Genomic DNA, 18,941 nt, shown 5'->3' on the forward strand with positions numbered 1-18,941 from the left:
ATCCACGGAGATAAGGGACCACTCAGTCTCCAGCACAATTATGCATTAGATGTGGGTAGTATTTCAGTAAGTTCTCTCAGCCTGAATTGCACATGCTGTGTTCTTATCCTGTAAACCCTTGAGATTATCGGAATTGACAAATTATTCAGGTCTGCAGTTACCATCAGCAATGCAGCACAGGGCACTTGCTCCAACAATTATGCCTCTTGTCAGGTCACTTCTTCTCTACAGCCTGAGTAGATAGCAATGATTACAAATTTACTGTATTGTATATCTGCATTTGATAAACCAGCATGAAGCTGCAGCAGTGAGCTGGTGAATATTTCTCAGGCCCCAAGCCCTGCCAAGAAGAAAAGGCAACACTCAGATGGAATGTGCTCCATCACTTATTCTGGGTGAACAAATTCCCACATAGATGTTTCCAGATTTTCCATATGAGAACAGCTTGCCCTGAAGTGGTTCAGTGTTACTAACACGGGTCAAAAGACAATAGGTCCTCAACAGTAAACGTCTTTTGTTTGTTCATTTAGCCACTCTTGTTTTTCTTTCAAGTGGTTGAAGCAGTCTGTGAGGTTCTCCACTGACCCTCAACATTGATAGTCTTAGAATGCGCACAGATGAATACAGGATCACAGGATTTTAATCTTTTTTGGGGGGGTTCTGCAGATCATGGTGCAGAGCAACCTTCATTTTTGCATTCATCTGGTTGATGAAACAAGAACTGTGGCCAGTTCTACTGATATGTAATGACCTGATCTGGTAAGTTCAGTTGAGTAGATGGAGCAGTAGATAGAGCAGTTCCATGACCTTGCTGGTGATGGAAAGAAGAGAGATGTGGCAGGAGCTGCTGAGATTCTTTGGGAGTTTTCTAGGTTTCAGGAAGACATTGATTGCTGCCAGCTTGTTGGCAATTTTCTGGTTCTGTACAGAAAAATGTGTCTCCCTACCATACCCATTCCCATCAGCAAAGATTCTCGAGAAACTCTGAAGAAATGTACAGTAATTCACTTCTGTGAACTTCCAGTTTTCGGTGTATGACAGCATTGAAATCCTCCACAAAATATACAATGGAGAGTGTAGATTCTTCTGGGTATTGTCAGAGGCACTTAATGTACATTACCTTTTTTTCCATTACACAGCACATGGAAAAAAGTGCCTGGTCATCTATTACTTATAATATTTATTAATATTGAAACATACCAGTTGCTGGGCTATTAATTCTACATTAGACAGTTTGTGTTGCTCCTATGGAATTCATACTGTATATATACTGTACAGTACTTACTGTATATATTGTATGTTACAGCATCTTCATTTTGCTTTAAAAAATATCTGTCTTTGTAAGAGATCTCAGTCCATTGTAATCACAACACTGAAGGTTTAAAAGAAATACATTTTTGACATTAATGTACTGTACAGTGGATTTTAAAGTCAGATTTCACAGTCAGATTTGGCATTCAGAATGGCCTCTAATGAGTTTAAAGACAGCCAGAAGTGCATCTAGACAGCATAAAACGATAGTGAATTTAACTATTTTATTATGCAGGAGTCATGCAGTGTTTAACGGAGAGAAAGATGAATCTCCCTTGGCATACATTAGACCACTGCCAGACATTTCAGTGTGTCAAAGTCTGTCATTATCTGACGTCAACAAGCCAGAAATGTGACTGATTTGCCTTGTTCCAAGCATCCATGTGTCACAGCCTTTCATCAGGATCAGCTACTGGCAAACACAACAACGTAAGAGACAGTCCCTGAACACCACAGAACTGCAGCAACACTTTCATCAGGCTGAGAGGATAAAGTCTTTATCCAGGCAGTGAGAAATCACTTTCAAAGCACTCAGTGACCTTACTTTGCCTATAAACATCAAACATCACCAGAAAAAACAGAATGGTGTAGATACCAGTATTCACATGTCATGTCCTCAAGGTCTGGGACTTTCACGATGGCCACTCCAGGCCTCCTCAACAGGACCTCCAGGAGCCTAGAGTCTTTCTGCTAGAGGAATGGGACAATATTCCCCTGTATTTCACTACAGTTTGTTCATCAAAGTATCAAAGTATGAACCACGGGAGAGGGACCAAGACAGCACTGAAGCAAAATGAAACCAATGTGAAATTTAATTGTTTACCTCACAAATACTTGCACCATCTGTGCCTTTACTTCAGTTTGACTGTTATAAGGAGGTTACTTGATTGTTAATATGCTAACTGGGAATGAAAGTTCAATCAGGTTTGTTTTATTCCTGATTTCTATATCTTATATGTTTTGTATGCACTATTGAAAATGAGAGAAGTGTTTAACTCTAAACAAATTAAAAATTTCTAGGTAAATTTGCAGTTTAAAACAAATCACAAAATATTTGATTCAGAGTGCACATATACATGGGTCCTGGTTCAAGCTGATATTCTGGAACCCTTTTGTACAGTATGTTTGCATTCTGGGGAGGGATACCCCTCACATATTTTTCACTCTCTGGGAGGGGTTACTCTTGCAGATCTTTTGCTTTCTGGAGGGTGAGGGGGAGCAGGGGTGTTGATAACTCTCTGGGGATACTGGACTTGGATGCAGGCACATCTTTTACATCACCCTCTCATCAACCCTGGCTTGATTTCACAGTATTCAATTTCTTAGTCATATTTATTTATGGGATTCTTTCTGTTTCCTGCACTATTAAGCTTGTTAGGAATGTTCTTTGATGATAGTTTTTGTATGTGTCCTCAAACAGCTTTTTGACGCTGTAGGGAATACGATTTCTCAAAGAAAGAAACCATGTAAGAAACCACACTCACTGGAAGTAAACCATTATACCATTGGTCATATACCAATAAAGTTTGAATCCTTGATTAAAAGTATAAAATTATGGTCAAATAAAAGGTAAGGTTGTGAAGAAAGATGTGAAGACGGGGGTTTGAATTTAATCCTTTCTGTATGAGGTTTAGAGTTCTAAGTCACAAGTTGGGGTTTATGGCAGGAAAGGGGGTTAACTGATAAGGATTGCAGATGCAAGCTAGGAACCCCCTGGGTGTAATGTTAAACTGACCATTTGTCCAGAACATCGTAAACTGGCCAAATACCATGAACCCCCCTCTTTACCATCAGACCGAGTGACGTCAGAAACGGAGAAGAAAACACTATATAACCCAAAAGTTTGTAACAGTACGGTGAACAATACTTCGGTTTTGTTGTTTCTTGCGGGAAACAAGACTTCGGCTTTATTGTTCCTTGCATGCAATAAACTCATCTGTTTTACTTCATCTCGGGATCAAGAACCTTATTCGTTCTGTTACAACAGTTGTAATAAGGTCTCTGGCAATAAGCATTTAGAAAATGGCTTAGTACATTTGTTTTATTGTAAAATGCAGTTCTTTGCAGTGATTGCCCCCAAACTTCAATACTGACTGAAGCTCACTTTGATATTCAATATTTAATATTTAATATTTTTTGTACAGAACAGTTCTTAAAATAGGAGAACTCTGCATGTGTTAAAACTCACTTCCATACAGTATTTACATAGCTTCTACATTTTGGAGTCTAAACACAATTTTCAATTGTATTGTATTTATTGCTTTAAGACACAGTATATAACACTGATAATATCTGAAATCCATCAGAGCTGTAAGAATCATCAAATTAAATTATCCTGCCATGATAACTTTAGTAAGGAACTTTGGTGAAAATCATTGTTTCTGCACAAAGTACTCTGTGACTCTTTTTCCAAGTTACTTGCAAGGAAATGCAAAAATAAAGAACAAAAGCTTGAAAACTGTAAAAAAATGTTTATTCATTTTGTTTCCAGTGCTACCTTCCCAGGGCTGGAGAACTCCAGTTATAAATAGCATACTGTACAATACAAGTTTTTACCTTAGCTTTTAAACAAACTTTTATCTTTTTTTCTCTACTTTCCTGTATCTGACAACTATACACATACAACACATCCATAAAAGCAATAAACTGCAGTCCAACAGACAATCAAACATACCACAAAAGGGAACTAGTTCTTACTTTTTAACACTGTGATGCTTAATATAGTTCTACATATATATAAAAATGTACAGTATGACATTGTTTGTGTCTCAGTGCAAAAGATATATCCAAAAGGAAAGCCGTGCCCTTTTAATTTTTTGTTCCTCCAAATGAAATTCAACATTTGGTCTATTTGGAAAACATCACATTAACAATAAATAATACATAACCATTTTACAGTCACTGTGAATTAGCAGCAGTGGTTAGCTTAAATTAAAAAAAAATCAAAAACTATAGTGCCTTATCTTTTGCTCCAAAGTCAGTTATAAATAAACAGTAATAATAAATAATAAGTATACCCCAAACCCGGTGTCTGTGTTGGTTATTTACAATGCTCTTCAAGTTCTCTGGCTTTTTTCCTAGTTCTAAAACAATAAGAAAAGGCAATAGCAGTCTCTGAAACCGACAGTATCAGCTTGTACAAATGCTATTAATGGATACAATGGCCGGATCAACCAGGCCCAGCTCCTCGTGTTCATTGACACACAGCTGATAGCCGCAGCCCCTCCTCCTCTGAATGGGAGTGACTTTGCCATCGGGCTTGGCACGAGGTGGAAGAAGGAACCCCACGCTGCCAGCAATCAGCATGTGCCAGATGCTGTGAATGTAGAAGTAGTTCTCCTCCGTCTCCACGAAGGCGTACAGAGCCACGGCTGAGGTGGCAATCATGGTGCCAGGAAAGAGGTAGAAAACCCATCGTTTCCAAGTGGGTGGGTAGCAGCGCCGTCTTCTGATCGTGCGTACAGTCTGAAATGAAATATGTTAGACAAAAGCTTCAGAAATGGCTTTCCACTGCTGCCTTTTTCTCATCATGGGCATGATAAGAAGCATTAACTAACAAATTAAAATTAAACCTACAACTTTAAATGCATCCATGCTAAAAATGGCGAGTAAGCCTCTGGTCTCATGACAGGTTGCAGATTTACAGTATGCCCCTCTTACAGACCTTACTGTGGCACCCTTGAGTGGGGTGCTGTGCTGTTCAGGACTAAAAAGATTCCTTAGTTTAATACATGGCAGAGAGAACAGATAGAAAAATCGACTTCAGAGTCCATTGTTAGGGTGTAACCTTTTCTTCTTGATAAATTAAATCTCATTTTCCCACTTTTTATAAAATCCTTCACCCCACTGTGACCTTGAAATTTAACCATTTTTTTAATGCTTGTTACAGTATTTTTGTTACTTATTTGCTTTACTGCCAGGGAGAACTTGATAGCTTAAAGCACTAGTGATGGGAAAGTAAAGAAATACTACAGCATACATACTGTATGCTCCTTTATTTCCTTTCCTTTATACATTGTCTTACTGCCAAGTGAGTAGTACAGTAACTAGCACTCATTTCTAACTTAATCAACCAGCATTTTAAAGCGTGGCAAGGAAGGGATTTATCTATAGCAGTAATCAATTCTGCTTTCTGTTAGGATTTTTCCCCTTCTTCCCAGACTCTATGTACTTTCTTCCTTCTCTTAAATGGATGGAGGGACAACATGCTCCCCCCCAACACACACACCCCTTGTTTTGCCTCTGTAGCCCTCACAGGTGTTGTAACATAAAATAAACTTCAAAGGATTGTCTAAGAAACAGGGGTATTTTGAAGGACGAGAAGAAAAGACCAGTGATGTAATTAATGTAAGAGACCTAATGCTTATTGAATGCCTTTTCGGATGAGTTCTCCTAAATTATTTTTTCTTAATTGCCACTTTTATTGAACTAGAAAAAGTGGTGCAAATGGAACTTTGTTTCTATTATTTTGGGAAATGTGAACATGCTGTAGAACACTTTCTCTGAAAGCAGTTCTAGTGATAATAAACTGAACTGGTGTTAAACTAAATACAAATTGAAAATCCTTCAACAGTGTTTTAATTTTCATTTTGATTTTCTCTATTTTTAATTATTTTTAATAACACTTCAGTACAGTGTCTGCCAATTCATATAGTTCATGTACTGTATAAACCCCATATAAACTTTAATGCATAAGAGAACATTGGTACTGTACCAGTAACCAGTACCAGTAAGTACAGTAAGTGTCAACTAGTAAGGATTAATTGTATGGTTATTAATCAGAGGTTTGGTTATTGGTTATTGAGTGAAGTTGGAGAGTTGTGACTTATACTTCTTTGAGTATTGATTTAACTTCACAACTGAACATAAAAAGTGCAACTGGCATACAGTAGTTAATATGGTGTTAACAACATTGCAAAGTGCTTGAAACAACTCATTAGTTCTACACAAGATATACTGTAGGTGCACAGATAGAAATAATAAAAAAAATATATTTTCGTAAATTCCAAAATGATACCCATCACCAAATTGCAATTTCCCCCAAAACATGACATACATGAAAGTTGAAATGCTGTAGAACACCTATACTACACTTACAATAATCTTATATCTTAAATGTGAGCAATTATTAATGAGTTATTAAAAAATTAATAGCAATGCAAAGTCAATTAACTACACTAGAATAAAATAAATTCTGTATAATTCTCACTGATGTAAAAATAAAACCAAGTTTTATTGACATTATAGAACATGGAAAATGATTTGGAAATTCTGTTTTGTGGACGTAGGGGAATATTCTGTCATCTTGATATTTTTTATATAATGATCCACTTTTTTATTCCCTAATCAACTCTAAAACCTCCTATTAGTAGAGCAGTCTGTCACTGAAATTGTATTTAGCATATGTACTGGCATATTTCAAGTAAATCACCTGGGCACCCTGATTTTAAGAAGGTGGGAGGATTGAAAATGAAAGTAGGACAGCTTTCGATTAGACAATTCAATAAAGCATTTTTTATGACATTTAAAGACTTGTTACAACTCTCGCATTCTTTGTCACTCAATAATGCTCGCCTCCACTGCCAGAACTTCCTAGCACAGCGCCCACACACTGGCTTCAGTAACAATCCTTCGTAAGAGAAACTTTCACAAATGTTAAGTTTCATACAGGATTATCTACATTCGGCCTTCAGTCCTTGCTTATATAATTACCTCAGCTGAAAGCTAGCTTATTGACATTGTTTGTGGAGGTACTTCAATGTCGTCCTATTTCTCTTTTGATTGTGCTTATTTTGTTTTTTTTTTCAAAGCTGCAATTTGTTTTCATGTGCAGCTCAAGGGATGCTATCAAGGAAGTCATAATTTGCTTCTTAATTAGTTTCCTTTCTTTATTATCTGACTACAAAACATGTAGAATGATTTCAAAATGTTTAATGAGGACACCTGTGACAACCTCTTATTAACTTTAAAAGATACACAGACGGTAAAGAAAAACAGATTCATTCAGCTTTTGGTTCATACTCAGACTAGTAATATTGACTAAATATTCATTCTTTAATAATACTGTTTGCTTTTGTAGACGTTTCATGCAAATTAAACTTCATAGGGAAAAACCCCCATAAAAGAAGCAAAAGAATTTGACTGTTTTTTTAATTAAGGTGGTCTATTATCAGAGTCAGTACTGAACACAAAATATTTTTTTAACTTAATTACCTAAGCCACCACTTATCTAATAGTAACTGTAAACACTTGTAAAGTGTGTTTTTCTGGGATCAGACATTTGCGCAATATTTGTGTATCGTATTATGTACTGTACAGTATATAATGCAGACTTAGACTGCATGATGTAGAAGAACAATTTCTTTTCTTGTGTATATTTATAGACACAGTCTATAGAATTTTACAAATGGCAGAAAACCATACGAATTCCACATTCATAAATGCCTCATGGAAATTGCAGGAAAGCCATTTAACTTTGATAACTTTCTTGTAGCCATAATAACTTTGAGAGATGAGATAAATAAATGAGCCCTTAATTAATGAGGTATATCAATGTGATAATACAGACCTTTACTGAGACTGGAGTATAACAGGCCTCAAGCCATGATTGTAATGTAAACCTTTCATATCTTTATGACCATTTCTGATAATGATAAGGACTTATTCTTTGTAAAGAAAAGTCTGGAATTTTTTCTGCTAAATCAGTCAGGGTGAAGAGTTAAGGAAAGAAATCATTGGTCTCTACTGTTGTTTAGGCTTTACTTATACAAAACTAAATAATAAGGATTTATTTTGAAATATTAGTTTTTATCTTTAAATTGAAGTTACTACCTGCAGTTTGGGAGGAATAACAAGTCAATCTCACACAGCTTTACCTAATCACCATCATTACAAAACTATGCATATACTGAACTCCCTTTCCGTTAATCTCAAGCATCCCTTCTCCACCCCAATCTCACCTTGCAGCTACTCCTTCACACGGTCTGAATGGAGTTTGAACCTCCTCATGCTTTAGCCAGGAGGCTGCCCATTAACCAAGTGGGTAAAGCCAAACTTTTCTCACCAAGTATTCTAAGCATTCACGAAGCTTTCAAATTCATGGTTGTTGTTGTCTCTAGTAACATAGAGTTCTGGTTGGCCGAACACATTTTGTCACGGAAAGTTACAAATATGTAGTTGGTGCTTTTGAGACGGCATTGCTTCTTTGTTCAAGCACAACATCACAGATTTAAGACAGTCACAATCCATACAGTACATGGGATTGCTAACCATGTCCCTGCAGAGGCAGAATCCAGTGGGTCTTATAATTCACACTGAGATCATTAGTTTGTGAATGTGTTTGGAACACATGTGGGTTTTGAACATTTGAGTCAGTTAATGGGTTCATTGAAGTCAGGGATGATCAGCTGTGGCACTTGAAACCCACAGCCTATCTGTATTTTCAAATTATAATCACTTAATTGAACAAATCATCTGCTCAAGTGGTCAAAACAAAATTGATCTAAGTACTTAGATTTTCATTACTTAAGGTTGGTCCTGGTTTGTGGTTCTCCAGGACCAGAGTTGGCCATCTCAAATGTATACATAAAGTATAATTGCACAACTTGTTCTTAGTACATACTGTACCTCACTCTGTTGGCAACACTTTAATTTTCTTGGTGTTGTGTGAAATTTGATCCAGACTGTGAAAGACTGGAATTCACAGTTCTTTATGTGGTTACGAATTATATTCTATTACTAAAAATGTCCGAAGCAATGCCTACTGTGAAGATGTAGTTTAATCAAATGTTAGACATTATAGTTCATTAAAAACTTGCAGCATAATTTTGTGTTAGTCTCTCTATATAATTAAATGATGGGAGAAGATATTTGGAGTATACATTGGGTAACTGTAATGCCTTTGAGATTAATATACTCTGTATTTTGCTATTTTTAGTGAGACTCTAATGATTTTCAAATCTAATTACTTAAAATCACAATGAATGAGAATTTACTCAGTCATACATAAATGTGTGCACAGACACATTTCAGTGTACGTGTTTAATTGTGTCGAATTTTTTTTTCAGTTTTCAAAAGAACTTTACCCCAGTACAGCTCAGTACAGCTTGGTGCAGCACACGTGCATTCAAAAGAATTAGGCCAACATCAGCTGTTCCTCCTTCATTTATTTACTGTAACTTCTTAATTGACGTTCGAATCAACTTTTCCAGATCAAAATACTCCTGATTCAAGGTTCAAAGGGATAAAATGAAAAGAAGGGGTTTGACAGTCAGGAGCTTTAATAGCACAATTCCATAGTTTCCCTTTAGGTTTAAAAGCATTACACACTGCCAATGCACTTCACCTGCAAACCTTTTAGTTCTGTTCCACTTTGAAGAGCCATTTATGATGCATCATAACACCAACAACAGGTAAGCCCAGTCAAAACCCATGGGATGGTATAAGGAAAAGTGAACTAAATCCATTTCATAACCCTGCAGTGTAAAAATGTTGAGAAACTCAAAATGCACTTATTTGATTCTAATGTTTTGTTTATAGGCTTTGTTTGTTTTTCTTTTAAAACATATATTTTAATATTCTTAGGTTATATATAAAATCTGGAAAGCTTCCCTAGAATTACTAGATAAATGAATGTGGAATATTAATGCAGTCCAAGGTTTTACTTATCACATAAAACCAAAACTGCTTAGGATATAATTCTTTTTCACTATGTTATGCTTTCCCATCCAATTTGTTCAGTTTCTGTCATATCTCAAACCTCATGCTGGACTGTCACATTAAAGAAAACAGATTTCTTGTTTCCAGTTGAGTGACCTATTGTGAGAATGTCTGTGAAAATTCAAGACACAAGGCCTTGTGAAAGCATAGGTTCACAGAAAGTAACCTTAATATGAGATGTGTGGCACTCATATTAATGTAAAACTCAACAGGCTTGATTCTTTGTAATTTCCTGCGCAGGAAAAAAAAGACCCTTTGGCCTAAAACAAATGATGACTTTCATCAATTCCATTGTCATTCATTTGTCATTTAAAATTGTGGCCTTCTGGGGACTTCAGATTTTACAAAATAAGAAGCTGTTTAGTGAAATTAACTATTTAACTAGCCTTTTACCTCTGGGATCTGTAGCTTCAGCTAAATAAATCTGATATTATTTGTATCATCTGGCCACAGTGGTGATTTTTCAGTTTCACAGCCTCGCCCTACACATCCTGGCAGCCTGGTGCAGAGATGTTCAGGGGGATGGGGATGCAGGGTACGAGAAAGGGTGGAAGGATGTGGCTGGGTTTGATCAGTTATTTAATCTCTAATTTGACTCTCTGTGGTCATTAAAAATCCCAGGGCATTTACTTGAAAAGAGTAGGGTGTAGTCCTAGCCAAATTTCCCATTGGCCCTTACCAATCATGGCCTACTAATAATCCCCATCTATGAATTGGCTTCAGCACTCTGCTCTCCTCCCCACTGATAGCTGATGTGTGGGGAGCGTTCTGGCACACTATGGCTGTCATCGCATCATCCAGGTGGATGCTGCACATTGGTGGTGGTGGAGGGGAGTCCCCATTACTTGTAAAAAGCTTTGAGTGGAGTGTCCAGAAAAGCAATTATTATTATTAATTAATCAGGACTTAGGTACTCTTCATGCACAGAACCAGAAATAGGAGAGGTTTGGCCAACATACTTAATCAGAGGAAATACAATTATGGCTGCAGAAGAAAATATGATAGGATTAAAAACAGGGTCGTGAGAAAAGATCAAGGACTAATGAAAATCATTAACTGTGAATCCTAAGTAAAATAAGGAACATTTTAGTTTCCCTTTGAAGGCCTTTTACAGTATATCTCATATTGTATCCAGGTAATTTACATTACATTAATTCTATACAAAAATACAGAATTTTGAAAATTAAAATTGAACAAATGAACAAGTAAGCAATGAAAGAAAAAGAAACGGTAGTGCTAGTTATTTATTCATATAGATCCAGGACAAAATGGGCAGTTTTGTACCTTGAAAAGAGGTTAGATTTTAAGACTAGAAAAGATACTTTGCACAGGATTTATTTTTTTCTTTAATCTTATTATCTTTAAAAAAATGATTTATTTAGAACACACACGGTGTATGAGTTGTAGACATCCAGAAATACACAATCAAGTGAGTTTGTTAGTGTGTAAATAGCAGAAAGTACTGAGTAAGAAAGCCATTTACAAATGGAGTGACACCCAGAAAGGAATTGTTATTCACATTAATTTTCACGCCTGACCTTCACCACCTGAAATGAACTTTCTAGATTTATCAGCGACATTTGACAAATGAAGTTAAATGTGTCTCACTATAAAAATCTCCATGCTTGAGTTTTGGTAATTTAATGCAATGTTAGAAGAAATGAATGTGTTCAGTACTAACAGTGTACAGTAAGTCACCAGGAGCAGAAATGAAACAAATTGAATTTTTGGTCAAAGTGGTGAGTGCAGCACAAGGGGACTTATATTCAGACTACATTGGAAAATGCTGAGTAAAAAGTGGTTTAAATTAAAGTTATTTTTCAATATCCTCTTAGTTCAGAAAGTACATTGGTATACAGTACATAAAACAGTCAGGATAAGAACATGTTGGCTTGTGATGGAACTAAACTGTATGACTAATACTTACAGGATAAAATAAGTTTAAATGCCTTTCAGAGAGTTTATGTGCATTTGTAAGATAAATGTGCTGTGTTATTATGCACAAACGCATTTAAATAAAATGTATTTAGATGAGGAGTATGACATTTAAAAATAAATTGATAAGAAAGATCTTTTGCATGAAAATCAAGACTTTTTAGGCACTTGTGAATGATATGACTATCTTAATATTGAATACGAAACCACGCGATTTTTTGCAAAAAAATAGGTTTAACAGAAAAAGCTGGTTAAAATAAGCAACTGCTTATTCTTCCAAGATCCTTTTACTGTTCACTCACTGTGTAATACTTGGTATTAGAATACATACTGTAATTCTTTTTAAACATAGTTCTCCAAAGAACTTGCATCAGAAAGAAGCTTTTCCCAGGCCCTATGACGGAGCTCTTACCCAAGCTATTGCCATAATCCCTAAGGCAAAAAGGCTGGGTCCCAGGAGATTCCACAGCCCATGTCGGTCCAGCTGCAGTGCCATGGACAGCAGCATTGCTCCAAGCAAATACAGCACCTTTAGCAGAACAAAGAATTACTGACATTTGAATATATATACAGTACACATTTGCATTGCACAGCCCAAAACAAATCCTCTTCATGCCATCTGGCAGTCCCCAGGTTAGGGAAGCCCAATTCAATCAGAGTAACTGGAGAGCAGTCAATCAGTCTGTAACAGTGGGAGGCATTATCATGTGCCAGCAGGTGACTGGTGGAAATATCTTCCCTGCAGAAAAGCCATGTGCATTTTGATTAACCACCGGGCCTCTCAGTGCAGGCCCTCCTTTGCAACCTAGCGGCTGCCAGACAGTTTTGACAGAGGCTGTTCCAAGCTGTTGAGGGGAGGAACAGAATGATTGATCTAAACTCTGAGGTGCCCTGAAACATTCACACGCATACACGGGAGATCTGAAACGACATCAAAAACATTGCTTTCTGGTATTTATGTGACAGTATAAAAATGAGTGATTACATATAATTTATGATGGGTAGAAATGCAAGATTGCATTGTAAGAACTTGTAACCTTCTCTGTCTTATGCTGTACGTACATTTATTTTTTTTAGGATTTGCTCTACATTTTCTAGAAAGGTGCTGCTATTCATTTGTTGCCATCTTTGATGCTAAAACCATAAATCAGAAGTGCCTAGAAATATTTTTGAGAGAATTTGAAATAGGACACATCCATCTGATCAGCAAAACCAATGCATTTGCAAATACATCTACAGTACTCCTCCAGCACGCCAATGCAATCAGAAAATGCACAAGTGTTGCTGTAGACTCTCAGCAAGCCGAAGATGAAGGAAAAGAATCAGATAACAAAGAAAAAGGTTGTATTCAATTTACCTGTTTAATAATGGACTTCAGTCTTGCCATGGCAATAACTGTGACCCATACAGACATGAGTGACCCCAGGAAGTCACAGAACTGCAGAACATCATACTCCATTATACAGAACACCACAATCCCAGGCTGGTCACAGGCATGGTAAAACTGAAAGCAGATAGTTGAACAGAAAAAAACAATGTGAATAACTGTAACAATTTGCTACACGTAACGTTCTCAGTTTCCTTTCATTTAGCATTGAAATGTAACCATAGTTGACCCTACAATGAGAAAATCAGTTTTGACTCTTTACAAATGGAATGTGCAGTATGCAGAGTGGAATCTAAGCACTGTCAAAACATCTCTATAGTTTCCACTGCACACTGAAAGGGAGTATTGAAAATTAAAAGTACTGTATATGAAGTGCATTATTAACATTTTCCCAGCAAATCTATGAAAGTTACTTCATCAGAAGAAATAGAAAAATCTCTGGAATCCCAGAGACCATTTGTACTTTGGCAAGTTACAGTATTATTATGCTTGAAATATCAATTCAATGTACCATAAATTACACAAATATCCTAGGCATTTCTGTGTTGACTTCTGTACAGTATGTGTGTAGACATGAGGTTTTGAATGTATTTTCAGCATGAAGTATTGTAATAAAAAGATTACTAATATCTTTACAAAAAACGGGCATTTAATTTGAAACAATATAAGAAAATCATACATCATTGGACAGTATTGGACTAAGCAGTGATCGAAAATGGTTAGAAAGTACCCCAATTGTTTATAGTCATGTTATTTATTGTCAAAAATATTCAACGCAACTTGATAAAATGAGATGGCTCTGAGTTTCAATGAGCTTACTTGTTAGGTCTAATTTGTGTTTGCACCATATTTTCTCAATCTATAATCCCTCAGATGTGGAACTGGAAATCATAATAAGAATGCTAATACTACGAATATTAAACAATTACAGTATTATACTTTTAGCATACTAGTACACTGCTTTTCAATTAAAAGATACAATATAAAACTGTTTAATTAAAGTAAATAATTCTAGTTTAAAAAGCCAGTTGGAATTATTCTGTCATGTGGCATTAGGTTAAGTTCAAATAAAGCTTGTACTCATCTGCTCATGTTAGGATGTGTCTAGATGTTTCAAATATGTGATTAATATAATACCCACCTAAGCTAAATCTCCAGGCAAGAGTTTTTTTTTCATCAGACCTCTAATAAATAAATAGAGCTTCTGTGTCTAAACACCAGTTCAGTACTTTAGTTAAGTTTTCCCAAATAAAAATCATAGAAAACCAATATATGCATAAAATGCTCTACATTAGGTTAATTTAGCAAAAAATAAATAATTTAATATTTAAATTAAAATATTAATATTGTAGCAATAAAATTAAGGAAGAAAATGATTAAACTGTAACTGTGGTGATAATTTATTTTATTTTTTTATTTACACATACAATTTGGAGAAATGTTCTGAATCATTTTACAAAAAGGTAATATTTATTTTTCTTTTCCATTCTGCATCTTGCTGGAAATTAAACCTTTGAAGCTTTAGAATTGTTTTCAGAAGATTGGGAGCAAAAGGCTTTTAAACTAACCTCGTTAATGGAGTTACAGTGTAACACCAGGACATAATTTAAAAATTATCTAAACCGAGCGATTTTATATCTTTGCCCAATAAAAGGGATCCAATGTTTTCAGATAACTACAGTCCATGTTCAGTGTAAAAAGCCTAATTTAATGGCACTGACATGGACGTCTGTGTCATCAAACTGTCAGTCAAACCAATGAGTGAAAAAAGAGTCTCAGCTGCTGCTGGTTAAGTGGAATCGAAACTATCCTCTTCTGCTCTGTGGTGTGGTTTGTGGAAAGGACTGCAAGGCTGAGATGAAATAGTTCATTCATGCACTCACTGTGGAAAAAAACATGGTGAAGATGTAGACAGAGGCCTCCAGCAGGTAATGACTCCGGATGGCAATGGCCACCGGGGGGACAAACATCAGGTTGCTGAGACAGAGCAACAGGGTAGAGAGCAGCTGGAAGCCATAGGTGTACGCCTCAGAGTTATCGGTGCAGCCCCAGCCATCCCACCCTGTGCCAAGGAAAGAAGGAAAGAACACCTCAGTGCTTTGGAAAAGCCGCATTCTACACCAAATTGGTCAGGCAGAATGTTTATTTGCAAAAAGAGCATTGTCTCACACACCCATTTATCTTTTACTGTTTTGGACATCTTTGGTTTCCCCACATGGCTGTCGTATAAATGTCAATCTTTTGGAATGAGCAGTGACACAAGACCTCTGAATCACCTACTGTCACGGACGTCCAAAGGGACTACCTGAGGTCAGCAGGAGAGCGGAAAAAGACCCATATGTGTAGCGGCAAGATGGGAAAAAGGCCCGGGCTCATGAGTGCAAAGAGTTCAGGAATGCCGTATAGAGACCTATGCCCTCAGGTAGCGAACGTGAGGCGACCTGGTGCTAGGCGGGTCTCAGGACATCCGAACGTCAATGCTGAGCGAGGGCAGAGAGCAAGACCCCAGAAATATATAGCCCGAGGGAAAGAGAGGGACCGGAAGGACAGCAGACCGGAAACTAGGAACAGGACAGAGAAGGAGCGCCATCTGGCTACAGAGGGCGTGACACCCACAAGTTCAGGCAACAAGATAAAACTGCATTTTGGTCTTTTTGGCTGTTTTGCACAAACTGTTGTTTTGCGTGTGCATTGTCCTTACGTCAAAGATAGACGTTTTAGTATGATGTCATGTTTATTCAAACAGTTGTATAAGTAGTGTGTGCAACAGCTACAAGTACCTATTGAATTCACAGTGTGCAAGGTATATAAAATTACCCCCACCCCTATTTTCCCTGTTATTAAGTCAATTACAGTATTACTGTTATCCCATATTTCCAGTTGGTTTGTTTTGTGCCTCTATCATTATTATATGGTGGTTGCTGGAAGGTTCTAGAGTTGTACCAATGGAGGGGGCATGAGGACTGCACAGCATCCACATGCTGTTATCAGTTCAAAACATGAGAAAACAACTGATCAAATTATTAAAATGTGACAGTTTTTACTTTTAGAATAATAAAAGGGAAATGTAATTTTCAAATCAAACTTGCTTGAAGTGTTATTTTTCAAGGGCAACAGACATGTATTGTACATGGAAAGTATTCCATTGCTTGCTTGGTGTGTGAAGAAATTCCTTAAAAAATGCTAAAACATTTCCATGTTTTATTAAATAGCTAATCTTTACAGGATACTTGAATATCAAAATGCACCTCCCCCGAATAACTGCACTTGTTAATTACACAGATATTGAAACAGATTAGCAGTCATACTTTTTTAGGGATGTCAGAAAAATAAAATAAAGATCTGCTGTCTGAATAACGAGGCTCAGTTGCTATGTGTCAGATAAAAGAAAGATGTAACGATTGTTAAATTTAGAGCAGATGGTGACTAAAAAAGAATAATTAACCAGCCATATTCATATGCATTAATGGCAGCACAGTTTACAATATGTATCCAAAGGGAAATAGTCAGACTTAAGCGCTGTATAATTTAGGTATAATTGAGAAATAGTAATTTGCATATTTGATGACATTATTACAACTCTTTCCTCTAATTAGGCATTTTTTGATGAGCTATTTTTTTATAAACAAGAGATGAAATGGCAAATTTAATTGTATAATTTACCATACCCAAGCCAATTATCTATGATGGGCATCCCATCATAACAACAAAGCTAAACAGGGAGATGAAAATATCATTGTGATTAAAACATCATTAGCTTTGATGTATAAAACATTTTGAAATGTTAAAACGGTTAGAATTAAAAATATTAAAATAAAAACAGTTACATTAACCTAAAACGTTGATATATAGTTTATATAGAACTTTATATCTTTTCTAAATATTGAAAACATTTTTTCCTGTTGATAAACACAGCAAAATATAGGAATATATGTTTTTCCTATACTGTAGGAACTTTTTTTGCAAAAACATTAAGATATATACACTTTCCAACTACAAGAAACTCACCGCTCTGTACTAGTACTATGAAAAACTGGGATGAATAACAATTTTTATTGTTAAGTTTAGTTGCTAAAAGAATTCCAAGAAAATAACGACTATTGTCAGAGGCCTGATCTGCCTTTTTTAGAAAAGGTAAAATATTTTTCCTTACCTGCTTTGCATTCACATGCTGCATACAAGTAATTGTTTGTCCGCAGAAGTTTGCATTGTCCGTAAGTTCCACAGTCGTTGATACACGGAGTGAGATATGACCTTAAGTACACTTCAGCAGTAACATTGCTGCATGCTTCAAACCTTTAGAGAAAGCAAGGAGCCATGAATTAATGCACAGTGACAGTCAGTCCATATGATACCTCTCTTTCTGTCTGAATTTGTTTACAGAGGAAATGATTTTCTAAGCCTCAGTAAGCTCCCAATAAAGAACAACATGGCCTGTATTCTAAGCATCTTGAATAATTAATTGCACACTACTTTTAGACTGCTTTATTATTTTCCTGATCTGGTAAGCAGACACTGACTGTGTCCTAGGCCAAAGCATCATTCATTTCCTCACTGAAATGTATTATTTGGATGCTTCTTTAGTCGTTTATTTAGTTTACATTTGTAGACTTTCTGGACAAATGGACTCAGAACAATGTGTAAAGCTTTCACATTTACGGGGCTCAACTCACAGAATTGTTTACAAAAAAAAAGAAATAAAGGAGATATACAGCCTTATTTTGTGCCACAGCTGTTTTGATGTCAGCTTTATTGCTCTATGTGAAAAATCAGAAGCATTTTCAAGCATTATGAAAATAATGCTTCCCCAGCTGTTTGATTTAAGTGCTAATTACCAATCAGCATAATTTTTGCATTGTATTAATCAAATTAAGTCCTAATGACGAGTGATAAAATCCTGCCCTTAAATAAATCGAAAGTAAAACTGCACAGATACAGTACAGTACTGTAAATAACCGGAAAGCTGGTTTCCATCTGTATTTCATAATAATCTTTCACTGTGCAATAGTGCTGCTTCGTAAGTTGGCCTCATCTTACACAATCTCTCATGTGATTACAGGGATCTTACCCTCGCTCTGTGGCACAGAGGGAGCGCAGACCCAGGTACCAGGTGCCAGTCTGTGGGTAGGGAATCCTCAACTTGGTGATATTCGAGGTAGCATTGAGAGAGAGAATGAACCCTGCTGTGGACTCTTGGAACAACAAGCAAAAAATGGAAAGAAAATACTTTTTTTGTCAGCAATGACAAAGATCCAGAAATTATTTTTCTATGTGTTGACAGTGAATTCAGGGTACAAAAGAAATAATTCTGATGATTATCACGGGAAAACGAGATGTAGAGGGAAAAATGGTACTTGACATTTTATACTACTTGAAACCATAGTTACATCTCTAGGATGAGTTTTGTCAGGGAGTGAAGCTCAGTTAGATTTGAAGAAAATAATATATCTGTATTAACTATATAATCTGGAGCCTCTGATCTCTGCTTTGTTGCTTACGTTCCAGTTTGCAGTTTTGACTCAATCATCCAATTAACTGGGGCTGATTTAAATAACAATTAGGCCGTTCGCATCTGATAGAGTTTAATCCT

General features: G+C 36.3%; 1 protein-coding gene across 2 annotated transcripts in view; it reads right to left on the reverse strand.

The window, feature by feature from the left end:
* Window positions 1–3,767: 3,767 nt before the first annotated feature.
* tmem8b (transmembrane protein 8B) overlaps window positions 3,768–18,941 on the reverse strand; it is a 147,517-nt gene continuing 132,343 nt past the window's right edge. Inside the window, exons 8-13 of one of the 2 annotated variants that reach the window (XM_015340190.2) lie at window positions 18,420–18,543; window positions 17,505–17,647; window positions 15,235–15,413; window positions 13,322–13,468; window positions 12,377–12,493; window positions 3,768–4,776 (exon numbers count right to left, since the gene is read on the reverse strand). In XM_015340190.2, coding sequence (XP_015195676.1) covers window positions 4,441–4,776; window positions 12,377–12,493; window positions 13,322–13,468; window positions 15,235–15,413; window positions 17,505–17,647; window positions 18,420–18,543 — 1,046 coding nt within the window. In that variant the 3' untranslated portion in view covers window positions 3,768–4,440. The other variant, XM_069187026.1, reaches the window with a different exon arrangement.

This window comes from Lepisosteus oculatus, chromosome 3 (genome assembly GCF_040954835.1).
Source record: "Lepisosteus oculatus isolate fLepOcu1 chromosome 3, fLepOcu1.hap2, whole genome shotgun sequence".
Taxonomy (NCBI): Eukaryota; Metazoa; Chordata; class Actinopteri; order Semionotiformes; family Lepisosteidae; genus Lepisosteus; species Lepisosteus oculatus.